The 22,294-nt window shown below is 36.4% G+C and overlaps 1 protein-coding gene across 2 annotated transcripts in view; it reads left to right on the top strand.

The window, feature by feature from the left end:
• Positions 1-20,985, top strand: part of TP53BP2 (tumor protein p53 binding protein 2) — a 49,531-nt gene extending 28,546 nt beyond the window's left edge. For both annotated transcript variants that reach the window (XM_058165500.1, XM_058165498.1), the window contains exons 4-18: positions 425-504; positions 1,828-1,929; positions 3,001-3,175; positions 3,577-3,758; positions 4,064-4,228; positions 4,530-4,767; positions 6,278-6,406; positions 7,420-7,574; positions 10,035-10,518; positions 12,217-12,995; positions 16,170-16,307; positions 16,519-16,652; positions 17,386-17,552; positions 19,027-19,226; positions 20,242-20,985. In XM_058165500.1, coding sequence (XP_058021483.1) covers positions 425-504; positions 1,828-1,929; positions 3,001-3,175; positions 3,577-3,758; positions 4,064-4,228; positions 4,530-4,767; positions 6,278-6,406; positions 7,420-7,574; positions 10,035-10,518; positions 12,217-12,995; positions 16,170-16,307; positions 16,519-16,652; positions 17,386-17,552; positions 19,027-19,226; positions 20,242-20,283 — 3,170 coding nt within the window. In that variant the 3' untranslated portion in view covers positions 20,284-20,985. The remainder of the gene's footprint in view (positions 1-424; positions 505-1,827; positions 1,930-3,000; positions 3,176-3,576; positions 3,759-4,063; positions 4,229-4,529; positions 4,768-6,277; positions 6,407-7,419; positions 7,575-10,034; positions 10,519-12,216; positions 12,996-16,169; positions 16,308-16,518; positions 16,653-17,385; positions 17,553-19,026; positions 19,227-20,241) is intronic.
• The last annotated feature ends 1,309 nt before the right edge of the window (positions 20,986-22,294 follow it).

Genomic DNA, 22,294 nt, shown 5'->3' with positions numbered 1-22,294 from the left:
TTTTTTTCTTCTGGTTACGTATAATCTTCATTCTCATTGCTTTATTGTTTTGTTGGTTTTAATGTTGTAAGCTGCACTTGGAGTTGAATGGCCTCTATTGACTGTCTGAATAAATGAATGAATTAGTCGGAGAGGTTTTTTTCACGGAATTTGGTTGATAAGCAATACCTTTGAATTCTTGTCCCAGCTGCAAAATTATGATGTTATAATGGCATGAGTGTCTCAATTTTTTATAAGCAGTCCTTTTGTTTTATTATACATAATTGCTGAGTTGTTTATTCTGTAGTTTGAATATTTTAATTTTCATTAAACAAACTTTTTCTTATTTATTTATCTCTCTATATATAATTGTATATAAGGAATGCTATACTTAAGCAAATTCTGTTCTTTAAAAATGATATTTTCTGTGTTTTACTTAATAAAGGGAGTGGGTCATGGATGCAAGATCCAAGTTTAAAGAGAAATGGCATTAAAATGCCAGGTGAAAGGAAAATGGAGAATGGAGTAAGTATTTTGAGTTAGCACTCTCAAATAAAACTAAACACATAATTTATTCTAGTAAGTTTACAGGTGTTTTATTTTCAGAATATTTCATGCAGTATTTTAAGGCAATCAGTCAAACAGGTGGTAACATCTGTCCAACCTTGTTGAAGCAGGTTGAATGGAATTCACAAAGAATTCTAAGACTGTAATGTAGATTGGGCTTTTGAACAAAAAAAGATAATGGCAAATGATATACATATTATTACCAAGAAAATTTCATAGCTATATCTATGTTGTCACCCTGGAGTTTTGTTCACCTTAAGGGAGTCTAGTTTTACCCAGACTAAACAATCCCAAATTACTTATAGCGGATAAAGAGATGGATCTTTCAACTATGTAATCAGTTCCTTCTACAGACATGTGTGCCATAACCTTTAGGAAAGTTATGCTGTGAAGCACTAGGACAAAAAATATTTTGAAATTTTGTTTTTATGTTTTAGTCCACCCATGATTTTTTGTTCTTTGGATTTTTTTTAGGTTTTTTTTTCCTTTTAATATTTCTCTTTTTAATTATAAGCCACCCAGAGTCAGGCAGCCTTTAAATTGTAATAAATAAATAAAAGAAAGGTTACAAATATAAAGAAAAATGATAATTAAGCATAATAAAATAAAACACTATGCCGGAGCGTGATACAGGGTCTATAGGAAAAACCAGGTCTTCAGTATCTTTGTAAAGACTGACAGGTTTAGGTTCATTCTATAAACAACTTCATACTTGATCTAGATAAACAAGTATTAGTATAGCAAGATGAAGTACAGTATGAAGCATTATTTTTCTCTAATTTGAAGAGTCGAGGAAAATAATTTTAAGAAACATGTCAGCTATCTGGCTTCTTTAAACTTTGGGGATGAGGATAAATCTCTCTGTGTAAAATATTCTTCCTGTGTAAACTTCCTGGTTTTGTTTTCTACTTGCTATATTTGTGATGAGAGAATAAATATTTTTTAGCCTCTAGTCAAATTGGCAAACAGCCTGGATTTGCATTGTGCATTTGGTTTCTCCCATAATTTGCATGTTGGGTGGTTCATTTACTCTTGGCTTCTGGTATTCAGTCATCAAGATATGGCAATTTCTTTCATTATTTTATTCTGTGTCCATTGGACGCAGAGCTATCAGTAATTTAATGGTCTTTTTCATCAGGAAACTATCATTCCACATTCAATTCCTTCTGTACAACAACCCCCAAATATAAAGACAGCTTTTTACATTTGAAACCTAGTGGCAAATTTATTGTGTGAGTTTCAACAAAATATCATTTACGTATCATTTTTTTAAAAATGAAGGTCATTGTTCCTCGGATGGATATGACGCTGGCAGAACTGCAGGAAATGGCAGCACGACAACAGCAGCAAATAGAAGCACAACAGCAATTGCTGGCTAACAAGGTTTGTTGAAATACGTTTTGCGTCTGTGTTTTTTTTTGTGTGTGTGTGTGTCATTTATGAATTTTTCAAAAAAAGCATGACTAAGTAACTTTCTTTGCATGAGTTTTGTGATGTATATATTTCTTTAAAAGTGGATGGAATTCTTTAAATTCTTCTAAACTGTGTAGATAAAACAGTACGTTAAGGTGAATTAAGACTGCGACAAGGATGCCCATTAAGTTGATCACAAAGCTGGGATATGGAATCAGGCACCATCAATGTCAAATATACTATCCATTCAAATTAATTGAACACACAGTATATAAGATATTGACTATCAATGGATAGAGTATGCTTCCCTTATGTTTACTATCCAAGGATCAATCCTGCTGTATTGGAATCCTTTTAGGATTCTTCAGTTGGGAAGATTAATAAGAGAATGAAATCTTCCCCCACGTGTAAGAATTACAAAAATGTGTCTGTGTATACTTAACCCTTTCCTTGAAGGTAATTTTGATTATTAAAATTGACACAGCTCTTTTCCAGATATGTTAATAATTGGGAGACTTGGGTAACCTAAACTGTAGGTTTAATTTAACCTGATTGCCTTTCTTTGGTGAGTAACATGCTGCTGCTGGCTTGTGCTTAATAAAGAAATAATCAAATGAATTGTGTTCACTGGATGTACTGCAGAGAGTTTAGGAATAATAGACCAGTGTAATGTACACATAGTCCTTGGTTTACAACAACAATTGGGCCTAGAATTTCCATTGCTAAGCAAGGCAGTTGTTAAGTGAATTGTGCCCAATTTTATGACCTTTTTTTTGTCATGGCTGCTAAGCAAATCACTGCAGTTGTTCAGTGAATCATGTCATTAAGCAAATCTACATTGACTTTGCTTGTCAAAAGCCAGCTGAGAAGTCACAAACAGTGATTATGTGATGCTGGGGGACTGCAAGTGCAACGACCAATCATAAGTTACTTTTTCAGGGCTTCTGTAACTTTGAATGGTCACTAAACAAATGGTTGTAAGTCAAAGACTATCTGCAATGTATTTAAAGTTGGCTTAATGCTTACATTGTATACCTGTAGGAACAGCGTTTAAAATTTCTGAAGCAGCAGGATCAACGACAGCAGCAACAAGCTGCAGAGCAGGAGAAACTCAAAAGATTAAAAGAAATTGCTGAGAATCAGGAAGCCAAGCTGAAAAAAGTGAGAGCACTTAAAGGCCATGTTGAGCAGAAACGGCTCAGTAATGGGAAATTAGGTGAGCTATAATTCAATTTTGAAATTCTGATTTGTTAATTCTGAAAAGTTAATATTTAGATATTTATAATCATTGCTGTGCTGGAATATTTTTCTGGGTTATAATTCATAAAAGTTTTCTGCTCCCTCTAGGAAAATACACTCAAACACCATCTTTATTTAGTTATTATATTGTAGACTTTCAAATAATATTCCTCATAAGGCAGTACATTTTCAAATTATAACTCCCCAGTTTAGGATTGATAAAATGTGTTTTTCCTTTAAAACTTTATGCTTAGTTTTTTCCCCGGCTCTGTGCTGGAAAGCAATACGGAGTATCTGTCCCTTTAATAACTATCTTGGGAGCAGCCAACATTTGGTCATTTCTCCACTACTGCTATTGTATTCTGTTTTCCTCTTCAGTGGAGGAGATTGAGCAGATGAATAGTTTGTTCCAGCAAAAACAACGAGAACTGGTACTGGCTGTGTCAAAGGTAGAGGAACTTACTAGGCAATTGGAGATGCTGAAGAATGGTCGGGTTGATGGTTTCCATGACAACCAGTCTGCTGTAGCTGAGCTTGACCGCCTGTATAAAGAACTTCAGGTAACTGCAATTCTACCCCACAGACCTGCAAGAAGGGCTAAATGGGGTGTATCTCCAACTGTCTTAGGAAAAAAAACCTTAGTAAACAAGAATTATATAATCCCTAATAGTTTACATAAATTATCTTATCTTCTAGGTTATTTTTTATATATAATTATAATTACCGGCCATTTTGTCGAAAGAAATAAAAACCTAGTCAGAGCTACTTTTCCAGACTACTTTCTCCTAAACTTTTGCATAATGTTCTGTTATTTGTCAGGTGCATTCTAGCATCATCCTGAAAAAGTTATTTCTTTTGTATTCAGCTGAGGAACAAGCTAAACCAGGAGCAGAATGCCAAGCTGCAACAACAGAGGGACTCTTTAAACAAACGCAACTCGGAGGTGGCAGTTATGGATAAGCGTGTTAATGAGCTGAGGGAACGGCTGTGGAAAAAGAAAGCTGCGCTGCAGCAGAAAGAGAATGTACCAGTGAGTGCCAGAAAAGAAAAGAAAAATCCCATTCTGCTATGGAAGCTTATTTAGCTGGATGAGTGGGCATGTGACATTGGTTGAGGGTCTCTCTGCTGTATTCCTAGCGTTTTTCTTATATCACGGAAACACTTCAGCATTAATCTGCCTAATTTTTAAATCACGAAAAATGCTTTGGCCCCTTCATGCTCTTTGTAGAATGAATACTTGATATTTTTTTTAATACTGAGTTTTTCCCTGGACAAGTTTTGCATTACAGCATTTAATTTCTTTTTTAATCTGCAATTTTAATCTTGCCTAGGTGTCTTCAGATGGGAACCAGCCACAACCAGTTGTATCTGCTCCAAGCCGAGTGGCAGCTGTTGGTCCTTATATCCAGTCTTCCACCATGCCACGTATTGCCTCAAGGAATGAACTGTTAGTCAAACCGGCCTTTCCAGATGGGACTCCAACCTTACAAGTTGTTGATGGTCCATTAAAAACGCAGACATTGCCAAACATGAGATCTGGTGTTCTTTCACAGACAAAAGCTCCTAGTGGTAAATGCTATTTCCTCCCCTTTTGCTTTCTACTTATATGAAGTGTTTTGACATTTCCTCCTGTCAGCATCTGTTTGTCATGCAGATTGCTAAGTAAGGGAATTAGCCTAATTAATTCCACAGGACTTCTAAAGAATAATGTATCTATAAGCTTTGTTCAGTTAGTTGAATTAGTTGAAATTCTGCTTCTAAATGCAGAATTCTTTCAGACCATACAGTAGGATATATTGATTATATATCAAATATATATCCATGTAATATATAACTATATAATATAAATGCAAAAAACATAGTTGTTTCTAGGTAATTATTTCAAATTCTCATTGTGTAAAAATGGATCTAATTTTTGTTTTTTCTTGAATTATATACCATTAATATTATTAGGAAATATTCTATGTTATGTTAACTTTATTGTGGACATAGAATCTTGGAAGTAAAACTATTGCAACTATAGTTTTATTTGGAAACATAAAAGATCCTAATAATTGGAAAACTAATTGTGCTTTCAGTGAACAAAAACATTTATGGACTTCAGCTTTGTTACTGATAAAATAAACACTTTGGGTGGAAGAAAAATGTAGTATAAGATTCATACTATATCACTATATTTTTAGAAGTGCGTGTAACATTGTTTAAAATGCTCATACTTTATTTTTGTTGATAATTTTGTGAAACTATTTATGCTCTGTCTGGAAATTTTTATTGTCAAAAATCATTAAGTAAAAGCTTCTTTAAGGAACTGGGTGAATGTTAGAAAAATTTGATTCATCTCCCTGTTTATATGTGAACTAATGCTAATAGTTCTGGGTGAGTGAATTTTAATCTGCAAATTAAAAACAGACCTTTCCTGCAGGAGGGAAATAAAGGAGATAAAGAATGTAAAATATTGTCTTACAAAGTTTCAGAAACAAAGATTGAACAGAGATTTGTTATAGGGTTTGTTCAGCATTCATTCATGATGAATGAATTTGTACAAGTTTTTTTTAAATAAGCTGTCTGTTGCCATTATCAATATGTTAAAGAAGGTAGCGCTTTTATTTTAATTTGCTGTGTCTGAATATTTCTACTGGGATATTTGTGGATAAAATTCATGTACTATACTAAATGAACCCCATAATCAGGGGTATGCATAGTAAGGAAATTTGTGTTCTGCATTTTTCTAGAGTGTCACATATTGGAAATACTTTAAAAAAGTGAGCTATTTGATAAATACAAGAACATGCCTAATTCATTTACATGATTTATAATAGCCAAACTTATAAATGGGTGTCTTCTATTTGGGAGCTTTCATTAACTCCATTATGTATATTTTCTTTTATTAGCTACTAATATTGATAAGAAGAAAACAAAATGTTTTAATAATGCTTTCCTGCTTTGGCCAAAATTAACAAATTGGTTAAAAATTATATGAAAATTAATATATTACATAGGAGCCTTTTATGTAGACATCTATCAAAATAAAGCTTTGCAAGTTTAAAATTAATTTTTCTGTTCTTCACCTCTACTGCAGGAACTACAACTGCTGCTTCAAAACCCCCACTTGCTATCAGTGATTGGAATAACTTAAGTGCTGATAGCTTTATCAATCAAGGCTCAACTTCTTCAGTGATAAATGTTGGTAGCAACATTGAAGGAAAAGGTAAATTACTTCCTGTGGGGATTTCAGTAATTTATTTCATTGTCGATTTGTTAAGACCCTTTTAGTTAGCATTTCAAAATCTTTCCAGAATAAGGGTTGAAGACAAACGTTCAGACATGTGCCAGATTGTGGTTTTTAAAAAAATGTAGCAAGTGTCATGAGGCATATGTTATTTTTTTTACAGACTAATATACGTAGAAACACCTAAAATACTGGGTAGGCCCCATTTCTAGAAATGTTATCAGTGAGCTCTGATGTTTCTTTTGGATACTGGAATGGCCAGTATAAGGGAGATCCTTAGTGCTCTCTGAGCTTGGTTGTTTCATTCAGACATTTCATTGTCCAAACTAGGCAACATCATCAGTGCATTTCAACCCTGAGCTACAAATATTCTCCTTTATTGGTACCATATGGACGACATGCTTCAGAAAGCAAGCAAATGGGAAAAATTTGCCTGTAGGCACACTTCCACTAGTACTGATGATGTTACCTAGTTTGGGTAATGAAACATATGCAAGAAAAGAACCAAACTCAGGGAGCAACAAGGACCCCTCCCCCATTTTAACCCTGAGCAACAAATATTCTCCTTTTTTGGCTAGTATAATTTCTCAACTTGGTTAACAGTGTGTATTTTATTTATATCTGCTTATGTTTCATGGTACTGTTGACATTTTTCAAATCTCTTCAGCAAGAAGCCTTCATGTTCTTTCAAATCCAATGCTTGCTTCTTCATAAAAGATCTTATGCCTATGTTGTATATTTCATAATTGAAAGGCTTTTCTGAAACTATTATAGATAATAATGAAGAATTACTTCATTGATTCTTATTTGTCCTTGAAATACAAGTTTAATGCTCATTTTCTTAAATTAAACAAGTCCAATTGTGTTTTTTTTACCTGAAAACAATAACTTTATATCTAGCTTAAAAGTTCTAAAAATCCTGATAATTTCTCAATTTGTGTTGTGATGTAGATATCAAATAACTATTTAACTCCAAGCCTGTCTTTTTATAGCTGGTGAAGGAGATGTAGCTTTTAGAGAAAGAGAAAAGAAAGTGCGCCCCCTTTCTATGTTTGATTCCGTTGAATCAAACGGAAGTACTTCTGTGCCTACAACAACTACACTGAGAAAAAATCAGAGTAGTGAAGACCTCCTGCGTGATGGCCAGGTATTTTTAAGTGTTTTTTTTTAAATCTTGATTTCTCTATATGCCAAGAGAAGTATCTAAGTCCATTTGATACAATAAGCATTGATTAATTAATATTTGAGATCACCATAAAGGGAAATTGCTCAATTTCCCGGAACAATTAAGCAAACAACAGGAGTTACTCTGACTCAAATGCAAGTAGCAGATTTTCACCATCAAAAAAGAAAGGGACTTTCCATCTCTAGAGGAGCTCTTATATACATTCTATGCTTTATCTTGTTCTTTCTTCTCTTCTTGATCACATTTCTTATTGGTGGAGGAAAAATAAAAACAGTCCTTTCAGATGCTGTTGGGGAAGAGAACCTCTAGGAGAAGCTAAAAACATCAGAAACTGGGGAAGGGGGGGTAATTGTCATAAATGTGAGCTGGTTGCCAAATACCTAAAATGTAGTCATATGGCTAGGGGATGGGGTCGGGGGAGGGGCATTTTATAAAACTCAAAAAGTATCTTCTAGTCCATAAAGCTTTCTGAGGCCATCTTAACTCCCACTGATCATTGAATGACTGATCGTAAGCAAAGGACTATTTGTATATTTTTCCTGATCACATAGATACTAGTATAGGATTTTTCACTTGCCTCTTTTATTCTGGTGAAATCATGGCAGAAAAGATTCAGCATTTGCTCAATTTAAAGGTATCAATTATGGCTGTAATACCTTTTACATAATTGTATCATTCTTTCTCATTTGATCGTGTATTCTGTTCTCTGGTAGGAGGTTATCAGCTTTGTGGGGTAAACCAGATAGGAATCACAACCCTATGAGTTATTTCTACTTTATTGTAAACCTACATTAACAGATTCTTACATTCTGAAAGTACAGTCCTCCCTCTTTTATAGCCTGAGAATAGGGAGGGTCTCTTCTCTTGCAGCATCTTTTTACCCTCTCTCCCAGGTCGTTCCCACCTATCATGACAGAGGCACTCTGCAACTTTCACATTTGGAAACTTATTTACAGTGAAGTAAGCATTTAGATGTGAGTCTGTGGAGTATGTTTCACATTGCTATGAAACATTTGGAACTGATGCAGCTACAACTGCCTCTCAGTGACTGTGCACTGCCAGAGAAAAGCAAAACTCTAGAGACTGCAGTGAACAGACCAACTATCAGTAACACTGCTGTAACAGCATTGACACATATCATAATTTGGAGGTTTTGGGGGTGTTCAACTTTCTATATAGATTCTTTGGAATTTTGTTCTTAGTTTTCTCCATGATTTCAGGTCATGGAGAATCACCAGGTCCCAGCAACACTTTGTAATAATTGGACCTTTATATTTTAATGATTCTGTGGTGGTCAAGAAAGATCCAGTTGCTGATTGTCTTAGTTTGACAATGGACTTGTAGCCTTCACAAATATTTATGTTCCAAAATTTATCAAAATATGCAAACACTTCACCTGATGACAAGCTGGCTCTGCCTGTCATATCTTCTTGTCTCTTAGGTCAGGATGTTCAAGACACTCAACAGAATCTTCTTATCATATATTTTTACAAGATTAAGTGGGCAATTGTAAAAGCTTCATAACTAGTCTTCTGTCCCAGTCAACATACTCCGCAATTTCTTTTACCTTTGAAGATTTGTTTCTTTATGGAGTATATATTTCCTTATTATTTCTGTGTTCTGTACTCTGTACTACTATGTATGTCAATTGAAGGTTTCTGACTGGCTTACAATTATTACTTCTTGTTCCTGTGATCCCGTCCCCCCACCCCAAGCCTGGTAGCTTAAATAGCCCTTTCCTATTCTGTTGGTTGTATTCTGTTATCCTGTATAATCAACACATCTTTCCCTGGTGCGGGTGTCCCTTTCAGCCATTCTCTTTCCATTGGATCACTAAGTTGTCGAAAGCCTGTGGATTTTTGACAGCTTAATGCTACACAGATGGAAAGAAGATTGAACTTCTGTTGAAAGAACTCAGTAGATAATATTTTGAGATTTTGGATTACTTGGGGCCAGACAATTCCTCTTGGCCTAAGTTACTTCATAACTATTAATTTTGTAAGGTGGGAGTTCTTTGTATGCTACCTAATGAATAATAATACTCTGTAATTTCCTAAGCAAGGGGTCAGCAATATTTACAAGCAGTGGGAGTCATGATTTTGCAAGATATTGCAGATGCCAAAAGTATTTTGTTTATCTTCTTGATTATCTTCTTGATTAAAAATGTTCCAAATATGAGGATTCTTGTGAAAACATTGACATTTTGCAATATTTGACCGTCTTGTGAAATTTCACTATTTAATATTTATGTATTTATGTTTTGGAGATTGGTGACTACCATCTAACACCAACCCTAATACAATATATCAGCAAGGTAAAACAGATAGCATTATCTTGTGTATTATTTATCGTTTGCTATTATTTTGGTAAAATAACACTTTTTTTGAATGTCTTGTTTTCTTGGCTGTTTTTCACTCACAGATGGGCACTAAAAGTGTCGCAAAAATACCACCACCTGTTCCTACCAAGCCAAAACAGATCAATTTACCTTATTTTGGCCAAACTGGTCAGCTTCCTTCATCAGATGCTAAGCCTGAATGTAATGTCCAGAAGCTGCCTCTGGCAATTGCCAGCGCAGGAAGTAAGCAGAAGCCACCAGCCGCACTGACACCACCAGCATCTCAATATGCTCAACAAAAAATATGTGTTTCCCCAAGTGGCCCTCCCCCTAATCTGGATCTAGCTCTTCCCAAACAAGAGAGTCCCCCTGCAGCAGCTGTGAGACCTTTCACTCCTCAGCCAACCAAAGAAGCACCTCCACCACCTTTTCGAAAGCCACAGACTGTGACTACAAGTTCCATCTACAGCATGTATACAAAGCAGCAAACCCCTGGGAAGAACTTTCAACAGGCAGTGCAGAGTGCTCTGACAAGAGCCCAAACTAGAGGACCTCATTTCCCAAGTGGTGAGCATTTAAGGATATTTTTGCTTTGCTAGGTCATGCTCTGTTTCTTATTAAAGGCCGTTTCTAAAGGGAAGAGCAGTTTGAACTGTGGTGAGAATTCAAGGAGCTGCTCTGTTTAAAGCAAGGGCTAATAACCTGCAAGTTGCTTGCAGTCCCCTCATCTTGTCCTCCCTAGAGCAGTTGGAGCTGGAAAGACTGGTCCTTTATTTGCAAGTCGTTCAAAGAGAAAAATTAAGTCAGTGGTTTGTAGTAACATGAGCCCTAAAATTACAAATGGATTTTTGTCAGCTGTTATTAAAAAAAAGCTTAGTTATTTTGTTGGGGTTAGCATTGCTCAAGAAATAAAAATGCCACTTATATTTAATAATTACATGTTCATCTATATTTCATACGGATTCTTAGATTTGACAATATCACAGCTGCTCATAGCAGCTTACATAGGCAAAATCTGAGGTAGATTTTGTCCATGCTCATGCTTTGCTTTTGTAACCTTGATTAAGTTAAAAAAAAATACTGATAAGCCACACTCCCCTCTTCCAAACTTCTCAAGCTTTCTACATTTGAGAGCAGCTGCCTTAAATATTGAAGATTAAAAAAAATTCCTCCAACCATTTTGGACCTGCCACAGTCATTGAAAGAAATGGTGTGCTTCAATCCCAAATTTATCTACCCTCTTTTAAGATACCCCTTTTTATATATTACTACTTACATATTGAGTTGAATCAAAATAGGTTCTATTTAGATACAATGACATCTATGAAATATGAAGAAATAGCTAACCACAAACTGAGGAGCACATCTAGCTATCAAATACACATACCTCAAACTCATTCAGGCTGACAATGAAGGAATAGGAAGGTGCAACTTGTATTAAATTGTTCTTTTCTGGACTAAGGCAGACTAGAAAAATATGTATTCTCTTATAACCTGGAACTGACTAAGCTGTGTTTTTGTGGAACACACACTTATAAATTTTTAATTGAAGTTCATTCACATTTTGATTTGGATCTTCAGATGTTGAGTTGGAATAGTATAATTTAAGCTACAACAATTTTCTCTCTTTACTAGAGAAATGTGTACATTTTCTTAAGTGCAATATATTAAATACGATGGCTCTGGATTTAATTGTGCTTAAGTGCCCCTTGTAATCAGCAGGATATGTTAGTCATAGTTACATTCCAGAGGTTACAGTGGGTCTGCATTAAGCATGAATAAATTTGGCCCAGCTCAGTATTGAAGACTATTAATTCTGATTGATTGTTGCTTCAGGGTTTGTTTGGCAACTGTCTAATTAAACCATGTACATAATTTGTTGACATTTCCAGTGCAAGTACTTACACCGCTTAAGAGAGAAGTTGCTTTTTATTGGCAATATTAAGATGTAAGTCACGTTGTAGTGGAATTGTCAAAAAAAAACACCCAATACCTCATTTTTCCCCTCTATTTCAGTTGTGGTCTACACTGCCAATGCTTAAACTTAAAAAGAAAAAGAAAAAGAACTGTAAAAAAAGATCCCTCATGCTCCATTATATTTCCTAAAGATATAATGAATGAGATTTCTGCATAGCTGATTGGAGTAGTTAGTCATGTTATCAGTTTTGATATAAATTGAATTGGTTGAATGTATTCATAGTGTATTTGTTTGGCTTTTTTTTTTTTGCCAAGTGTTTATGGTTTTCTTTCTGAATTGCTCCTTAGTATATGGAAAGCCAGTTATTGCTGCAGCTGGTGTCCCAAACCAACAGCAGCAGATGGACAATAATTATTCAAATACACAAGGCAAGCCAGCTAGTCCAGAGCCTGAAATGGAATCTACAGTTTCGGCCAGTGAAAATAATGAAACAGAACGTATTCCTCGCCCGCTCAGCCCAACCAAGCTTTTGCCTTTCTTGTCAAATCCGTACCGAAATCAAAGTGATGCTGATCTGGAGGCCCTTCGGAAGAAGCTGTCCAATGCACCAAGGCCACTGAAGAAACGTAGTTCTATTACTGAGCCAGAAGGTCCTAATGGGCCCAACATTCAGAAATTATTGTACCAGAGGACAACTCTGGCTGCTATGGAGACTATTTCTGCCCCATCATATCCACCAAAGCAAACTTCAGCTACAGTTACTGAAATCTCAACAGAAATCCCAAATCCTTACTTAAACTCAGAAATGGTAAAAGAAGTGATTCCTACTCCACCTGAGCCAACTATTTCAGAGGAAGCAGAAAGCCCAAATTCTGATTCCAATACTAATTCTCTGCCTTCATCAGGATTAGATAGTGTTCTTGAGGGGACCTCTGACATCACTTCTCTCATTCAGCCTGAAATGGAAGAACCAAGTTTAGATGTGCCTTTGCCTATTGACATATACATGGAAGAATATCCTCCCTACCCACCACCTCCGTATCCTTCAGGAGAACCAGAGAGCTTGGGAGAGGACTCATTCAATATGCAACCTCCTGAAGTCACAGGACAATTTTCTTTACCACCTGTAAGTAAAAACACACTGCTTCAGTAACATTGACACTTTTCAAGTAAGATGATTTATTGTGTCACTTCTGCAATGTATAACTCTCTCTAAGGCAATTCAGCTGTATTGATTGCTAGACATACTTTGCTGCCGTGCAATATCTTCAGACTTCATTTATTGAAAGCCCTGTTCAAACTGAAATGACAGATGGATGTCTTTGGTAAAGTAGTGGGTAGTGGCTATTATGCTAGAGTAGCAATAGCAATAGCACTTAGACTTATATACTGCTTCATAGTGCTTTACAGCCCCCTCTAAGGGGTTTACAGAGTCAGCATATTGGCCCCAACAATTTGGCTTCTCATTTTACCGACCTCGGAAGGATGGGAGGCTGAGTCAACCTTGAGCTTGGTGAGATTCAAACTGCCAAATTGCAGGCAGCCAGCAGTCAGCAGAAGTAGCCTGCAGTACTGCATTCTGGGGAATACATTTCAGTTAAAGATTTCTGTTGTAAAAAGTAACGTGGTCAACACCTCATTTTGAAATGTTTATGAAGTTTGTGATAATCAGATGCCTTCATAATAATCTGTGTTGTACAATAAGAAGTGTAGAGCCAGTTTGATGTAGTGGTTAAGATATCAGCTAGAAACAAGGAGACTTTAATCCCACTTTAGGCATAAAACCAGCTGGTGATTTCGGGCCAATCACACTTTCTCAGTCTAGGAAGCAGGCAATGACAGACTTTTCTGAAATCTTGGCAAGAATGCTACAGAAACTTCTCCCTGAGTCAACATTGACTCGAAAGCACACAAACGTAGTAAAAAGTATTATACAAGTTCGCTTGAGAATACTGGTATGTCTATAGTCTGCCAATTTGGGGAGACCATTGTAGCATTTAAAAATCAAAATCAGTTTCCTAAATTTCTTCCTCTCTGATAGTGTCTTAGGACATCCATTCTCTTGCTCTCTCTTCACTGATGCTTCAATTTGCCATCATCTTATAATGTTTAAAAATTCACTGTGGAATAGTTTTGTACAATATGTGCTATAACATACAGTACACTTTAGAAAAAGGATAAAGACTTTCCAATTTCAGTTTATCATACAAGTTGGGTAGCTTGCTGAGTTACTGCCAGCATCAGGATATACTTAATACTTATCTGTCACCATACTTTAGTTTAATTATTTGCATAGTTTTGCTTTGCGGCAAACCCTGTTAGGATATTTTAAATCTTAACTTTCTATTGATTCTAAAACAAAACAAAGTGAAGGAGATAAGGCTATTCATGTTACATTCTACCTTTTCAATGTACTCTGATGTCACTAGTGTTTTTATAATTTTGAATTACTGTTATTTGCTCAGTGGCAGCTATTCAATCCTTTTATCTAGATTAGTGGTAGTCAACCTGGTCCCTACCGCCCACTAGTGGGCGTTCCAGCTTTCATGGTGGGCGGTAGGGGTTTTGTCGATACTGAAGCACTTTCCTTTTTTTAATTTAATTGACTTTTTAAAAAAATTTCATAGCATTATTTAAAAACATTTTCATTAGGTTTTCATAAAATTCCCCGTGACAATTTAAATTTATGAAAATATACTATTTGTATCACCCGCGCATAAATTTAGTTCACGTTACGTAAGTGAAACTAAATGGTGCTATAGTGCGACTGCAAACAAAAGAGCCTCATCCCAGAATAGCTTGCGCATCTCCGCCCACACCACCCAGCTATAAAGACAAGCAGAGCTGGTAGCCGCCCCCCCCCAAACCCAATCCACGATGCGCGAGAGGCATGCCCAGACGACAATACACGGCGCATTACTGTGGAACCGGTGGCGGGTTAGAAAATTTTACTACTAACAGAGATACAAAAGTGGCCGGTAGGTATAAAACGGTTGACTGACCCTGATCTAGATCAGCTGTGTCGAACTCAATTTCATTGAGGGCCACATCAGGGTTATGTTTGACCTTGGGGGGCCTGGGTGGGCATGTTTAGCTCGACGTCACTCATGTCAGGGGCGCATGTGGCGGCCCAAGTGCCTCTGCCAGTGAAAATGGGCTCCTGAGCTCTGTTTTCAGCTGCGATGGCCTCCTGCAACCCTCTGCCAGTGAAAATGGAGCTCTGGAGATAGACCTCCCAAGCTCCGTTTTCATTGGCAGAAGCACTGCAGGCCGGTCCTTTGCTGTCCTTTGTTGTTTCCAGGGCAGCCCCTCGGGCCAGATCTAAGTACCCCACAGGCCAAATATTTGAATTTTTAAAATTGCTGAGCCTCTCCCTCATGTTAGCCTTGTTCAGTCTTTACTTATCAGATTAGTCTTTTAAAGTATTGATTTAACCTCCCTTTTTTAAAAAAAATATTTTCCTGGTGGTTATTCTATGAAGATAACATTGCTTGCCTGCTTCCATTCTTAAATGTTAATTTCTAGTTTTGCTTCATGATGATGTCTTAGCAACAAATATTTGAGTATAATCATGTACTGTGAAATCTTTCCCACTTGGGAAATAACTAATGCATATTATGCTAATAATCGTATTACTTGTGTCTGATGTAGCACCATACATTTTTCAAGCCAGGCACTACTTCTGATACTAGAAAGATCCTATCTTTTGTTTATTTGGGAATTTTATGTACACTAATGTCCTATTTAAATGGTCATTGGGACATTCCAGGATTTGCTGCTTTGTAGCTCCTTTATTTCTAGCCCTTGATTGCCTCATCCCATCCTGCATCATCTCTGAAAAACTTTTCACTGACTGCACTGTTGAGTTTTAATGATTTACAAACATGCTTCAAAGAAGCCTCTTTTTAACTCCTTTTAAGCTGTTCCTTAAAGAAGCTGCAGTGGTTCCTGGGCTCATGTATAGCCATATAGGCTCAGGAAAATGTTTGAATGAGTTAAAGAAATGTTCTGCAGGCAACGCCTGATCCTTTCCTGAAATTAATCATGTCTAAGACAACAGGGGACAGATTTGGAAATGATCTATTTTTAGGACTCACTAGAATGGAATATATATTGCTTAGTCTACTCAAAACAATTTTTTTTTACTTGAATACATTAATTAAGAAATTGTACCTTTTAATATGATGTAATAATTGGTCCCGTTAAATTATTTTTTCAATTTCTATAACATTGAAATTAACTAAATTGTTTTTATTTTAAGTGAAAAAGCTCCTATGTATCATTGTTTTCTTTTCTCCAGGGTAAGCGGACAAACCTGCGCAAAATTGGCTCAGACAGGATTGGTCACGGAATGCGAGTAAAATTCAATCCACTTGCTTTGCTTCTAGATTCATCCCTTGAGGGGGAATTTGACCTTGTACAGCGGATTATTTATGAGGTACAAAGTCCATGTTCCCTTAGACTTGACCTACATTTAGTACTGCAGTGTGTTATAACAACTTTCAGAGATGGAATATGAGATCGGTACTGCTAAAGAGTTTCAGATGTTATTCAATCCAAGAAATTGTACAATACTATATATATGATACTTTGCATAATGGAAAGCATATTTAGCATTCCCTTTTCTTTTTCTTCTTTTTGCTGCACAGGTTGAAGATCCCAGTTTGCCCAATGACGAAGGCATTACAGCACTTCACAATGCTGTCTGTGCTGGTCACTCAGAGATTGTGAAATTTTTGGTACAGTTTGGTGTAAACGTAAATGCTGCAGATAGTGATGGATGGTAAGGATGCTCTTTGGTATTTTGAATTAGCATAAGTAAGTTATCTTAATGGAATTTTCCACCATGCGGTATCTAGCAAATACATGATAGTCTATATCCATTTCAATATCTCTGCCTGAGAAAAGAAATAATCATTTTCCTATTTCTTAGGGATGGGGATAGGTGGTTGGGAATTGCCCTTGGCTCATTAGAATAGTTGGCAATTTCAACATCTCTGAAATAGAAAGCAAAAGATTTTAGTTACTGCGTTCGGATAAGAATAGCAGTACAGTCTTCAGCAAAAAAGGAATTTGGGTGTAGAGATGAACAGTATGGCTTTCAGAAAGCAACTTTGGGGAAATGCAGTTGTTAGTAGTAAAGTTTTCAGAAACCATAACAACCATTAACACTTAATGCTAATATTAATGTTTCATATTACAGTAGATTTTAACCTCCCTTTATGAAAAGGGAACAGCAACATACAATAGTAATAATAATCACAATGGATACCACTTTGCATTCAATGGGGGAAAAAGTCTCAGCCGTCAATACAGCCTTCTCATGGATTCTCACATATTCCAATCTCCATACCTAGTGGCATAGTCATATCCAAAAAGACACAAGGGTTCAGATTTACCTAATCTCTAGGAGGAGGATGTTCCAAAGAGCAGGCACCAAGTACCCATTAATCTGGGTATTTGTGGGAAGTAATTCAAAACATTGTTACTTTTTTCTTTTCTTTTGCGATGTATAGGACTCCATTGCATTGTGCAGCATCTTGCAATAATGTCCAGGTGTGCAAATTTCTAGTGGAATCGGGTGCTGCTGTATTTGCCACAACATACAGTGACATGCAGACTGCAGCAGACAAGTGTGAAGAAATGGAAGAAGGCTATACTCAGTGTTCCCAGTTTCTTTATGGTATGTGCCCAAAATGGGGTTTCTTACAGCAGTATTTTCCCCTAGATTTCCTCTTATGTCTAGAAGATTCTTTCAGGTTCTAGAAAATAGCATGTCCATATATCCGAAGTCCTGTGAAAGTTTTATATTGTGGTATCAAATGAAAAGCATTATTTGGTTCTACTTCCCTAATCCCAAATTTCACTGCAGACCTGTTTGCATGTTTACTATTTCTTAATAGGTGACTTGATGCTCACTGTCTTTGAAGAAGTGACTCTTTCTCTTATAGGCTGATGTTTCTCTGAAATTTCCTTTCTTCTTGTAGAGATCACTTGCTTCTTTTTTCATGAAAAGTATTTTTTGTTTTTTTTACCTTGAACTGAGATTAATTTACTGCATCATACATTGTTTTCAATTCTTCTTGGATTTTAATGTTTGTGGAAAGTTTTATTCATTGCGGAGTGATTCTTTTGTCATATAATTGAATTAGATTTTATCTATCTACACTTGCTTACCCTATTGTTGTTGTTTCTTCGTGAATTGAAGAATGGAATGACCTTGACTTTTACTTATATCTGACAGAAACAGGACAACTAGAGAGGCTTTCTTTGTTTGATAGCAGAGAAATAAACCCTTGGATAATAATCTTCTAATATTTTGGTTGCAAAGAGCTTATGTAGGAATAGTGTGTGTTTCAAACTGAAAAAGGTTTTTAGTTTGAAACAGTTCAAACTATCTTACTGAATTTGAATAATTCATGCAGAAAGGTTTAGCTGTCTAAATTCTTACGAAGTCTTATCTATTTTGCCATCCCTTAATTTCTCGTAGCTTTGTTATATATGAAAAGTCATTTTATTTTTCTAGTTTTCTTTTGAATAAAGGGAACTTCAGAAAGCAAAGCATTGAAACACTTATGTATTATATGTAGGACTTTCATGTATAACAGAGATGGGGATATTTGATAGAAGCAATAGCACAATTTGTGTTTTGTTATTACTTCAGATAGTATCTTCACATGCACACTGGAAAACATATTTTTTGCTGAAAGAAAAAAATGCTATAAAAATTGCATTGAAAAAGATGGACTAAGAGAATTGTATAATATATAAGAGGGAGGATTATAAGATTGTAATTATCTGTTGAACAGAAGGTTGAGTCATTATGCCATATTTCATAACTTTTGTTTATTTTTCTTTGGATTTTAGTTTATGTAAAATTCTTAATAAATATTTTTTAAAAAAATGCATTTTCACATACATTGCAGGTAAAATTATTTTCCCACTTTCTGTCACTTCTATATCCATTCACAGATACTGTATTTATGTTAATGCTGCTCCTATAATGGCTTGAACATTCTTACACAAACTATATTTGCTGTACTTCTGTGGCTTTTGGCTTTTTTTTACTTAGTAAAGAATTTATGTGATAGTCAGCATTATTATGGAATACATTTTTGTCATGACAACTTGCTGATTTGTGTGTGTGTGTGTTGCAGGAGTGCAAGAAAAAATGGGTATAATGAACAAAGGAGTAGTTTATGCTCTCTGGGATTACGAAACTCAGAATGAGGATGAGCTATCCATTAAAGGAGGGGATTGCATGACAGTCCTTCGCCGGGAAGATGAAGAAGAAATAGAATGGTGGTGGGCTCAGCTAAGTGACAGAGAAGGCTACGTGCCACGGAACTTGCTTGGGGTAGGTTGAAATAGTTGTAATTGTTTCTTAGTATAGGTTGATAGCAGTATATCCTTTACACAAATGATTTGCCTATGTCAACTGTCTTCCTCACTTTCCAAATTGTCAGGGTTTCCTGCAAGTTAAATTAGGATGCCAGCATGATTTATTCTAAAGTCATGGATGTTCAATATTTAGCAATGTTGTAAAATCAGCAATCTCTACCTTATGGCAGCTCCTCTTCTGTAGTTGAAATTGATTTCATAAAAATCTATTTCAAGTCAGAGTTCATAAAGAAGTTTGCTAATGGTGTATTTTGGCTTCTTGGAATATAGGTAGGATGAATTCCAGAACTACATTATAGTGTTTTAGAGAACTGGGGAACCTATGAGAAGAACAAGCAATGTATTTTAAAAAGAATCCCAAAATGCAGGACCTGAATCAAATCATCTCACTGAGATCTTAATTAATCCTCAAAATGAACCCAATAGATATTGTAGAGGCTCTCTAATCCACTCTTTCCTCCCTAGTCTTGATTTCTGGCAATCACCACATGATTTTGGTGGTCTATATGGTGGCTCAGGGATTAAAGACGCTGAGCTTGTCAGTGTAAAGATGACAGCCTGGGTTTGTGACCTGAGTGCTGCATGATGGGATGAGCTCCCATCACTTGCCCCAGTTCCTGCCAACAAAGCAACTGCAGAGCATGCAAATGCAATTAGATAAATAGGTACCACTTAGGTGGGAAGGTAACAGCGTTTGTTGCACCTTGGTATATAGGCACACTGGCCACAGGACCACAGAAATGTCTTTAGACAACGCTGGCTCCCTCAGCTAAGAAATAGAAATGAGCACCACCCCCTAGAGTCGGATACAACTGGACAGGGGGAAACCTTTATCTTTATGTGTTTGTATATACAGTACATACTGCTCTTAAAAAAGCTTCAAGGAGAGCATCTCAGGTATGTTTTAAAGTAATTACTGTGTGTCTTAACTTGTGTACTGGAGACAACAACCTCTTTTCTCTTTTTTCCAGCTATACCCAAGGATTAAGCCAAGGCAAAGAAGCTTGGCATGAAAATGTTAGAAGCAATTTTATGAAGTATTAACTGCAGGATGTTTTCCTTTTCATCTGCAGAAATGCACCTGTGAGACTTCCTTTGGTAATAATGTGATATAAAAGCAAGGCTGAATATACCTTGAAAACATATGAAGGATAAAAATTATAGAAGAAATTCTACAATGCTATTTTCTCAAGCAATGAATTAGTTTCCCCTTTAGGCAAATTAGACCTGATGGTCAATCACTGCCTTCTTTGCTCCTACAGTAGCTTTCTTTCCACCCCCTTTTGTAACTTACTAGTAAGATAGAACCCAACAATTGCTCCAAACAGTCTCTCTTAAACCTTTTTCATTCCATTCTGTAGAAACAGAGCAATGTTAAGTCAGGTAACCTTTTCATATAGAAACTAGTAATGTTGTGCTTTTAAAATGTCTTAGTAGCAGAGCTAATGGGATGAAATGTCATGGAATCTGTTGAATTAAGGAATCTAAAGCAGTTCTTTGAGCAATAATTTTAAGTGCAGTAGCATTTTAGGATTCCAAAGTATTTGAAATATGTCACATGTGATGCAGCTTATGTGGGGTGTTCTTTTTTGTCCTTACAAACAATATGTTTGTAACTTCGGTATTAAACGTAGAGAAGCCAGTTTTTGCATCTCATAAATTTTGTTAAAACTATATTTTCCTTAACTGTGATTAAACATTTGCTTCAGAAAATACCAGTTTGTTTTTACTCTTTGAATACTCAGTGCTCCTGTCATTGAACTGTTCTCATGTGCTGATGTGAGCACAATAAAGATTAAAATTTGTGACTTCCAATGTTGTCAGCATTTCTTGGTTATCAGGGATATTTTTCTGTGACCCATAAACTATAAAAATGACATTGCTTTTGACATTTAAGTTCTATTACTTTATCCTGACCAATTAGATTGTATAGAGGGTTGCGTGAGGGTATAAGAGAAGAAAGATATCTGAAAAGGAAACGGTTTGTTTTAAAATTGCTTTATATCTATTATTGACAAGATCATATCTTCTTGAATTACGATAATCTCCCCAGTTGCATCAAGCATCCTATGGCCCTTACTCCTTTGGATATTCAGTTTTTCATTAAACTTTAGAGAAAAAAATATGTGTTGGCAGTGACAAAGATGAAGTCTGATAAGAAGTTTGTACATCAACTGTGTGCATACACACACGTGTATACCATAAGCCTCTTTATGGGAATATTCATATCCAGAAAATGCATTTTATACTTGATGATTAATCATTCTGTTAACTAAATATGTGTTACAGTTGTAGTCCTCGTTTAACAATCATTGAAGTTATAGTGGCAATGAGTGAATGGGATTGATGTCCAGAAACCAAAGTTACAGCCATTGCAGCACCCCTATAGTCATATGATTAAAATTTGGGCACTTGACAACCTACCTCTCCTACAACAGGAGGGGTTCTTCAGTTCCACCCACCTCCAGAACAGTGTGCATAGGCTCAGAAAGAAGGCCTAGCACAGCCAGCAGTTTTCTTGCATAGGGTCAGTCCGGGCATAGCTCATCAGCTGCAGGAGGAAGGTGGCCAAAGATCAGTAGGGCCTGCAGAGCACAAGGGCACAGGGCGGCTGGGGCTTTGTACTCTGGGCCCTTGTGGCTGGCCACAGTTTGAGGTAGCACCCCCCAACACTGGTACTACTGGGGCTGAAGTAGAGGTGGGACAATGGTATTAGCTGAGGTTGCTGAAGACCCTAGGCCAATACCTCAGCCCCATCACTGCTGCCAAAGAATACTACTATTCAGAGGGGTCAAAAGGGCACAGATGGTAGGGAGATAGGCGGGTGGGGGGAGTTCAAGAGTAAGCAGTCCTTTACCTTATCAAAGCTCAGGGCTGGGAGGGACTGAGTTGGGAATGACTTGGATCAGGGTGATTCTTCACCTAGCGGCTAGTGGAAGTCAATTAACAGTATCAAAAGGATTGCTGGTGCTAAGTGAGGTGGTCACATAATGTCACACTTTACAACTAATGCATATTCAAGTT

This window comes from Ahaetulla prasina, chromosome 1 (assembly GCF_028640845.1).
Source record: "Ahaetulla prasina isolate Xishuangbanna chromosome 1, ASM2864084v1, whole genome shotgun sequence".
Lineage (NCBI taxonomy): Eukaryota > Metazoa > Chordata > Lepidosauria > Squamata > Colubridae > Ahaetulla > Ahaetulla prasina.
This window is presented reverse-complemented; position numbering and strand designations above follow the sequence as displayed.